The sequence below is a fragment of the Oryx dammah genome, unplaced genomic scaffold (assembly GCF_014754425.2).
Source record: "Oryx dammah isolate SB20612 unplaced genomic scaffold, SCBI_Odam_1.1 HiC_scaffold_9, whole genome shotgun sequence".
NCBI lineage: Eukaryota > Metazoa > Chordata > Mammalia > Artiodactyla > Bovidae > Oryx > Oryx dammah.
In genome coordinates, this window is record NW_024070193.1 from 43,627,042 (window position 1) to 43,637,228 (window position 10,187).

The window sequence follows — 10,187 nt, forward strand, 5'->3', positions numbered from 1 at the left end:
GCATACTAAGTGAAAAGCCAGACTCAGAATTCTACATGCTGTGTGGTCCCAGTATATGACAGTCTGGAAAATTATAGAGATGGAAGAAAGGTAAGACTTAAGCCTGGGGGTAGGGTTTGATTACACTCATTTTTTGCAGGTGGGAGAGGGTGGATTATTCTGTACTTTGATTGTCCTGATGGTTACATGACTATCCTTTTTATCAAAACACAGCTCTATACACCAAAAAGAGTGAACTCTACCATATGGAAATTTAAAATAAATTTAGGGGGAAAAAAATAGCCTGGTTAGACACATCAAACTCATGGTAGCTATTGCCTCTGATGAAGGAGGGGAAATAGGGTGGAAGTTAAAGGAATTTTGGCCTTATCATTTATGTTAACTTTAAAAAGTAAATATGACAATGTACTGTTAATTTTATGTGGTGAGATTATCAATGTTTGGTTTATTACTCTACTTTTTAATTGGTCAAATATTGTTGTTTAGTTGCTAAGTTGTATCCAACTTTTTTTGGGACCCCATGGACTATATAGCCCAACAGGCTCCTCTGTCCATGGAATTTCCCAGGCAAAAATACTGGAATGGGTTGCCATTTCCATCTCCAGGAGATCTTCCCAACCCAAGGATCAAACCTGTATCTTCTGCTTGGCAGGTGGATTCTTTAATTCTGCCACCAGGGAAGCAAAAACAAGGCAAAATGTATATTAAAAGAAAATTTTGAAAAGGCTGAGAAATAGAAGGAAAAAAATCATTAGTTGTTTTGAAAAATGGGTACGTTTTTTCTCTCTGGCATAGTGTAAAATGTACTCCAAGAACAACATAGCCTGTAGCTTGGACTTAGAATACCCAAAATACATTTTCCTTCCTCTTAAATATGTAAATATTTGCAATGATACAATGTCAGTGTTAAGGTCTGTGTTTGTTTAATAACTTGTTTTAACTTATTTCCTCTGTATTCTTTTATGGTAAATGATAAAGAATTTCCATTGATGGTGGTGATATAAAATTTCCTCTCAGATGTGTTCAATTGGGTATGCCTAGAAAAACTTTTGGCGAAGGCAATGGCACCCCACTCCAGTACTCTTGCCTGGAAAATCCCATGGATGGAGGAACCTGGTAGGCTGCAGTCCATGGGGTCGCTAAGAGTCGGACATGACTGAGCGACTTCACTTTCACTTTTCCCTTTCATGCATTGGAGAAGGAAATGGCAGCCCACTCCAGTGTTCTTGCCTGGAGAATCCCAGGGACAGGGGAGCCTGGTGGGCTGCCGTCTATGGGGTCGCACAGAGTCGGACACGACTGAAGCGACTTAGCAGCAGCAGCAGAAAAACTTTGAAAGGAAATACAAAAAGCTGATGATACTTATTGCCTCCAGGGATTCTTTTGAGGTGGTTGGGGGAACTAGGATGAAAGGGAAATTTTCACTTTATCCTACTTTTCTGTACAAAACTCAAATTTTGTGATCCAAAATGGAGACAAAACAACTTAATAAAATTAGTAAATAAATAGCGCAGATGATAGGGAGAATATGGCAAAAACCATGACGGTCTTAAGGCAATGAATGAAACTAAAGAAACGCTGTGTGAAAAACCTATGGGAGGCACAAGAATCTAACGTTCAGAGGAAACCCTGGGGCAAAATGGCCTAGCGCCACCTTCCGCCTCAGAGAAGGATAGTCCGCGAAGGGTAGGTGATACATCTGCGCATGCGCACCGCCTCTAGCCTGCCATCTTCAGGGTGTAATCCACCCTCCACCGGGAGCGCGCGAAAGCCGCACGTACGCCTGCCCGGGAACGCGCACGCACCCTCCGCCCCGCCCCGCGCGGCCGGCGAATCCCGCGAGGCCCGGGTAGTCTAGGCTCTCGGAGGTAATGCCCCGGAAGGCTGGGGACGCGGAAGAAGCTGAGGCCGGCGCTGAGGGGGCCAGTGCAGAGAAACCCGGCGCCGAGCAGGAGATGGAGGCCGGGCGGCTGCGGCCGGTGCTGCGCTCCGTGAACACGCGCGAGCCGTCCCAGGTCATCTTCTGCAACCGCAGCCCGCGCGTGGTGCTGCCCGTGTGGCTCAACTTCGATGGCGAGCCCCAGCCTTACCCGACGCTGCCCCCAGGCACGGGCCGCCGCATCCACAGCTACCGAGGTAGGCGGGCCGGGGTCGCCCTGTCGCGCCCGGCCGCGCCGCCCCCTTGAGCTGAGCGCAGCGAGCCGCGCTCTAGGCCTGAGATTCACAGTGACGGTGGCGCGGTCTCACCGAATCCCCGCCCCCTTCGGGGGAGGCAGCTGCTGTTGTCATTTTATTCCCATTTTACACTCGAGGAACTGAGGCCCCAAGAGAGGTTGTGACATTCAAGTTGACGCAACTAGTAAGTGACAGAGTATCTTTCTGAGAATGAGTAATTTGCATTTGAAGATAACCCCACGTGTATTCCATCCCTCACGCCCATTTGCTCAGTGTGTGAATAGGAGAATCCCACATTCTCCGGTCCGCATCGGGCCCCTGCCCTCATGGAGAAGTGTCTCTTCTGCCCGTTAGAAGAGGCAAATGCTTAAATAGATAAGAACAAGCCAGTGTCATAATTGCTGCAGTAGGAACGGAGCCCAGCATTGCGCCTGCTCAGTGAAAGATGGCCCTGGTTGGATCCCTGGTGGGGGAACTAAGATCCTTGCAGGCCACGTAGTATCCTAGGAAAAAAAATTTTTTTTTTTTTTTTTTAATGAGGAAGAAGTCAATTCTTCCAGACATCCACATTTACTAAATGCAGTCTTATATCCGGGAAATTGTGTGACTTTTGTATTCTCTAAAATTTATCTGTGCCTGATTTAATACAAACATTAAAGCAATTACTTACCTCCTGAATGTACTTAATGTTCCTAAATTATACACTTAAAAAATGGTTAAAAAGCCCATTTTATGTTATATATATTTTGCCACAATAAAAAAACATTACTTCTCACTTGACATTTCTTAAATTTTGCCTCCAAATCGTCAAGTAAACATATGCCCAGAATCTCATGCTGTTTTTATTCTGAAACAGCCTCCTTCCTTCCTTGAACAGAATCTTAGGCCTGGGATTTTTTGTCTCCTTCCAATTGTCCCCCCCCACCTTTTTTTTTTTTTGCATAAGATATATTTGTTTCTTAAATCCATTTTTTAATTTGCATGCAGTAAAATACACAGATCCTAGCATTTAATAGGTTTTGACAATACCTAGATAAAGTTATAGATTAGAATATTTCCATTATCACAGAAAGTTCTTTCTTGCCCCTCTCTACTCTTCTGATTTTTCACATCCTTGATTAGTTTCATCTCTTCATACAGAATGTACCCTTCTCTGTCTGGCTTTTTTCTCTCAGTGTGATGTTTTTGTACTTTGTTGTTTTTGAGAAGCACAGATCTGAGGAGTTGGTGACCTCTCTCCTTTTAGTTTGCACCATTGGATGTGATTTGCAGTTCAAATACTTTGCTTTTGCACCAAGGTAGCAGAAAGGGCCTTCATTTTGGAACCTGGTATAGTTGCTCTTCTGTTTACTGTCTCCATTGCCTTTTGTGAGGATTCAATAGAATAACATTATTGGGAGGGCTTTGTATGGTATTCAAGCATAATGAGAGGCAAGTGTTTCAGTCTGGGGAGATGAAGGCAGTAGATATGTGACTACTTAACCTCTGCTTGTCTTAACAGGTCACCTTTGGCTCTTCCGAGATGCTGGGACATCGGATGGGCTTCTAGTTAACCAAACTGAGCTATTTGTGCCATCTCTCAATGTTGATGGGCAGCCTATTTTTGCCAACATCACACTGCCAGGTATACCGATGTTCCATCTTACTTGTTAAAAAGATATGCTGTTGTGCTAAGTAGAGGATAGGCCCTTGAAGGAGCTCAGTCCTTAGTGATTTTTGCATGATGCTGGGCAAGGTATCCAACTTTTTTGTGTCCTACTCTCCACCATAAATAAAATGTAAGAAATTTACTGGTATTCTCTATGTTAAACAAAGATGTTGTGGTGTCTCAGAAGTTCTTTGGGCTTGTCAGGAGTGGGCTATATTAGAATAACTGATTGTAGAATTATGAGTGCATTTTGTTTCTGCGGCCTTGGAGTAGAATTATGCTCTGGAATCTCAGGAGAAAAAATGTGTAGAGAGTGAGATATCATGGCTTATTTATGACTTCTGGTGTTGTATCTTTTAATGTAATTTAATCCAATCAAGCTTACTGTGCCAGTCTGGGGTTTAAAAAAAAAAAACCTCAACAAATTGAACATTAGCTTCATAGCTTACTACTTGTTTAAAACTCAAGTGATTTTATTAGGTTGAACCCTAAGAAACTGATCTTTTGGTTTAAAAAAAAAAACCTAAATATCTGTGGCTTCATAAGGTTCAGACTAGTATGTGTATATAGGTTTTGTTTTAAGGCACTGGATATACAGAAGTGAACACTGGTAAGTTAAAATGTAGGAAATTTTGCCTTATAGGAGACCTTTAAAGAGTAAGTTCCCCAGTGAGTTAAAAATAGGATTTGAGGAAATCGGTAACAGTCAGCTGGAATCCCAAAAAGGCTATAGACAGAAGGAGGTTTCAATAAGGAAAGGCTGAGACCTGCCTCAGGAGGAACAGAGTAGTCAGCAGCTGGGCTGACTTCCTAATATGTGGGACCCAGTGCAAAATGAAGATGTGGGACCTTTTGTCCAAAAATCAGGAAAACTACCATTTAAAATACTAAAATATTTTCCCTTTCTTCTGTGTCTCTCTCTCAACTTGTTACGGTGTTTTTTCTGTTTGCTACTTAATGCTATTTTAGGAAAAGTTAAAAATTTTAAATTACTTAAAAAAATTAGGATTTGAAGGACTTCCCTGGAGGTCCAGTGGTTAGGACTCTGTGCTTCCACTGCAGAGAGCACGGGTTCGATACCTGATCAGGGAAACTTAAGATCCTATAAGCTGTGAGGTGCGACAAAGAAAAGCAAAAACATAGGATTTGAGTTCCCCCCAAATTCCAGTTATATGCTGTTTTGGTTATCTTTTGCTGTGTGACAGCTACCCGTAACCCAAAAACAGCCATTTTATTTGTTCATAATTCTGCAGGCAGGGCTGAGTTCAACTCAGGGGTTATTCTACTCTCTGGTGGTCACTGGTGTGGCTGCTTTCTGCTGGCAGGTTGGCTGAGGGGGGCCTTTCTCCCGTGTTGTCTCAGTGCCTGGCCCTCTTCGTGTGGTCTCTCTTGCTGCATAACTCAGAGCTCCTGAGGGCGTAAGAGCGATTGTTGCCAGAGCTTCTTAAGGCTGAAGCCCAGAATCAGCACAGTGTCACTTTGCCCACATTCACTTAATTAAAGCACACCATAGGCTCAGCCCAGTCTCAAGGGAATTTCCTCCACAGGGCCATGAATGCTATGAGATGTCTATTGGAGCCATCATGTTACACTCTGCTACAACCCACGTACTCACTTTTTTTGTCCAATGTGAGGTCCAGCTGTCAAAAATGTAATGGCCTCGGTTGGCCAAGCCTCGTGAGCGCTCAGTCCCCAGGCCTGAGTCTGCTGCTGAGAGTTGGTTTTCTGCCCTTACAGTGTACACCCTGAAAGAGCGGTGCCTCCAAGTTGTGCGAAGCCTGGTCAAGCCTGAGGATTACAGAAGACTGGACATTGCGCGATCCCTCTACGAAGATCTGGAAGACCACCCCAACGTGCGGAAGGACCTGGTGCGGCTGACGCAGGAGCATATTGAGAGCCAGCGGATGGCAGGGGAGATTGAAGATGTTTAGCTCAGAGTCACAGCTTTTGACGGTCCTGACAAGTCTTGATCTAGAGCTAGGACTGGTCACCTTTTCTCAGCTTCAAGGTGTCTCATTCTTGGAGTGAAAACGCTCCATTGCTTAAAACAAACTTAACTGACCTCACTACAAGGCATTGTGATGTCTAAGGGCAAATATCACAAAATGTAATAATTATGCCTGCCTCTTGTAGAAATATTTATCAAGGAAAAGTAGTTGCATCTTTGCTTCCTAGTGAGTCAGGAAAGTTTCTGTGTAAGGACTTTTGTGGAAGTAATTACAGCGAAAATTGTAGCTTATTCTTGAGTTGTAAGGAAGCAGTGGCGCCTGCTTTTCATTGTTGTGTTGTGGTTGGTGATGTGCTGGCCTCCCGCTCTGAGAGACAGAAATGTCCTTGGGGCAGGGGAAAATCTGTCTGCTCTTTGAGACCCTAGTGCCTCGCACATTATGAGCCTTCCATCTGTGTTAGTTGAATGAACAAACCAGTGGGTCCTTTGGTAGAAAGGTTTTGTTTTAGAGGTTTTGACCCTTTTTTTTTTCTGAGGGGGAGTGATAGTGGGGACCTTAAAGTATATATAGTAAACAGATATTTAAAAGGGAATCATTTTTATAGAAAGCAATTTTTTTATAATTTTCTAAATTTTGACTTTTCTTAGTCCATTGTTGTCACAGGGCTGTTTTACTTCTGTTTCTAAGCCAGGATTAGCTTTCTACAGTTCTTGTGGTGATAGCTTTTTGAAACTTGCTATCGGCACAGGAGATAGGAGAAAGTAGCCATTACCTTGTTTAATCATAGTATTAAAGAGCTACTCCTGTACTGTAAATAGGTTTTTGCCAAGTGTGGGTATTTCTGTTTCTTTTTGTAAATCTGTGACATTTCTGTTTAATTCAGCAGTTTTTCATCAGGCAGGATCTGGTGACACTTTGCACCTGGCTAGAGGAGAAGACGAAGAAGCCCTCTAGCCTCTGGAATGTTACAGCTAACACACTGTGGATTTAGAGAATAGCCTGGAATGTTTTATAGTTTTGTACATGCCCAGATCCTTTCCTATAGGCTGGACTTATATTCATTAATTTGAATTCAGTACTTCTATCAGGCATCCTTTTTTGGTAGCTAATCGTTTAAAAAAAAAAAAAAAGGATCCTCCTCAGTAGAGAAAATTTTGGAAGAAACAGAAAAATAAAAGGAAGAAAAGATCCAGGTAGAAACATTGCTTAAATACAACCACTAACTTAACATTTTGAACTTTCAGCCTTTTCTTGGCTTGGTTTTACATAGTTGAGATCATACTGAATATACAGTTTTATATTCTACTTTCTCATTGAACTTTATAACTTAAAATATTTTTCCATGGTGTTATAAGCGCCTCATACTCATATGAGTGCAGCCTTCCTTTTATAAATAATGTGGGACTATTTCTTGCCATCCTTATTAAATCCTTCTGCTAACCTTTGAGCGCATTTCCTGTGCTCTGATATCAGAGTGAAGTGAATGAATCAAATGCCTTACAGTTTTTCCACCTAATCATATTCTCCTCTTTCAACATTCAACAAATAAGGGGCTTTTGTTTTTTAATCTGTTGTGTTATTCATTCAGTGACACACCTCTAATTTTTTATCTAATTTTTGTTGTTGTTGAATTGTTGGGTAGAGAAGAAAATATGCTGGTATAGAAGGCAGCCATATGATTTCAAAAGTAGGATAGTATGAGAGATTTAAGGAAGTCTGTTGGTGCTGGATTAGTGCAATGTTGGTTTTATTATTTTTTTAACCTGCCGTTGTGTCAAAATGTTCCTGTTAAAACTTGCAGTTTGAGTACTGTTTTTGTGTTGTCCAAAGAAAATTGAAAACCTGTAGCATGTATGTACTCATTTGAAATCTTATGAATGTATTAAATGTATTGCTCTTGAGAGATTGTGATCTTACCTGTTTTCAGTTTTTTTTTTAAAAAAGCTTCTTTTGGATACAGTAAGTGGTGCTGAGTAAAGGAAATAGGTAGGATGTCATTTGCCAAGTTCTTCTGTCTTGGAGAGGTGTGAAGACTTTAATGGCTTTGGGGAGAGAAAACACAAGGAACCTGGTTCTCTGTCCCTTTTCTTTCCAACCCTGGATTTTGTTTAGAACTTTGATTCTTTTAGCTTTTCTTTTCTTGTAAAGATGAAATATCACTAAAAATTTTAAGCACTGCAGAAAAGGATGAAGAAGAAAAGCATTCACATTGGGAACAAAGGCTTTTTTTTTTCCCATGAAAATAGAACCAGCCTTAACAATCACCTCCCTAAAGAAGATACACAGATAGCAACTAAGCATATGAAAGGATGCTCCAGGAACTTCCCTGGCGGTCCAGTGCTTAAGACTCCATGCATGCAATGCAAGGGGCGTGAATTTGATCCCTGGTCAGGTAACTAAGATCCCACAGGCCAAGTGGTGTGACCAGAAAAAGTATTTAAAAGAAGATGGTCCACGTAGTACGTCATCAGAGAATTGCAAATTAAACAGCAATGAGATACTACTACACACCTATTAGAATGTTCCCCCCCACACAAAAAAAGGCTCACATCCAGAACACTGACCACACCAAATGCTGGTGAGGATGTAGAACAACAGGAACTCTGATTCACTGCTAATGGGAACGCCAAATCATATGGCCACTTTGGAAGACAGTTTGGTGGCTTCCTACAAAATTAAACGCTTATCATATATCCAGTAATTATGCTCCTTGAGTATTTACTCAAAGGAGTTGAAAACGTACGTCCAAAAACTTGCACATGGATGTTTATGGCAGTTTTGTTCATAATTGCTAAAATCTGGAAACAAGCAAGGTGTCCTTCAGTAGGTGAATAGATGCATATATGATATATCCAAATAACAGAATATTGTTCAGCACTAAGATGAAGGGAGCGGTCCACCAAGAAAAGACAGATAAAACTTAAATGCTTATTACTAAGTGAAAGAAGACAGCTTGAAAGAGTCACATACTTTATGATTCCAAGTCTACAACATTCTGGAAAAGGCAGAATTGGATTAAAAGGGGGTTGGAGGGACTTCCCTGGTGGTCTAATGGTTAAAACTGCACACTTCCAATGCAGGGGTCATGGTTTTGATCCCTGGATGGTGAACTAAGATCCCATGTGCAGTTGGCATGGCCAAAAATAAATAATTTTTTTTTAATTTACAGGGCAGAGAGGATTGAAGGAGGTGGAGGGATGAATAGACCACAGAGAATTTTTTGAAGTAGTAAATTTATTCTGTATGATATTATAATAGTGGATATATATTATTATACATCTGTCCAAACCCACAGAATGTGCAATGCCGAGTGAATCCTCAGGTAAACTGTAGACTTGGGGTAATAATAATGTGTCAGTGTAGGTCCGTCAGTTGTAACAAATATACCACTTTATGGGGGATGTTGATAATGGGAGAGACTTTGTGTGGGAACAGGAGGTATATAGGAAATCCTGTACCTTCCTCTTAATTATGCTGTGAACCTGAACCTGCTTTAGAAAATAGTCTATTTTAAAAAAAGTGGTTAATATCTCGGTAGGACTTACTGTATATTGAGAGGATGAAAAGAAAGCAGGGTGCTCAGCTCACCAAGGACATGAAATAAATACCCGTGTGTTAGAGTCCTAAAATAGGAACACCAGTATGAACTTTTCAGCTATTTCATGTTAGGTTTCTGTATCCTGTTCTTAGCACCGCAGCCCCACGCTATGCTAGTCACTGGGCTGCCCGTTACCCCTTCACCATTTCCCCTTTCTGTTAGCTAAGCTCCCTGCCTCAACAGAACATTTTCCTGGAGACTTCTCCCGTTACCACACATACCCAGTAACCCATAGGCAGATCACACCAGTTGACTCCTGGTGGTGTACATTCTGTGAGTTTGGATGGATTTCTAATGACATCTCTTCACTTTTATAATATCAGACAGAATAGATTGACAGATATGCTTGTGATGTTAACCAAAAGTGTTGGGCAATAGCACCAGACACTTAAATGAGAGAGAAGCCTGTAAAACTTGTTTCAGAATTTGGAACATGAAACCTCAGGAAAGTACAAGTCAACATACAAATAAATAGTGATATGCTGTCTCCGTATTCAGGTAGAAAACACAAAAGATTGCTTTGTTCCAGTTGGGAAGAGTTGAGTCCCTGATAACTGGACTGGACCCACAAATGTTAACAACAGACCTAAGATTTCTGAAAGACTCAGAGGAAATCATTTTAGCAAATTATTTTATCTTCATATAAATTGAAGAATTAACTGGGCAAAGGATAGCCTAGCAGCAGTTTGCTAGGGAGGACATAAGATGACATTCTTCACCTGAAGGAGCAGGGTATTTCCAACTTGGAAATACTGAGAACTTGTGCTTCAGTTATCCAGTGCTCAGAAACAATCAGATGGAAACTAGAGTGGAGAAT

General features: G+C 41.4%; 1 protein-coding gene across 1 annotated transcript; it reads left to right on the forward strand.

The window, feature by feature from the left end:
* Nucleotides 1-1,299: 1,299 nt before the first annotated feature.
* VHL (von Hippel-Lindau tumor suppressor) lies at nt 1,300-7,677 on the forward strand. The gene is made up of 3 exons (XM_040246161.1): nt 1,300-2,136; nt 3,677-3,799; nt 5,561-7,677. Exons 1-3 carry the CDS (start codon nt 1,872-1,874, stop codon nt 5,752-5,754), a joined length of 582 nt encoding a protein of 193 aa, XP_040102095.1. The 5' UTR covers nt 1,300-1,871; the 3' UTR covers nt 5,755-7,677.
* The last annotated feature ends 2,510 nt before the right edge of the window (nt 7,678-10,187 follow it).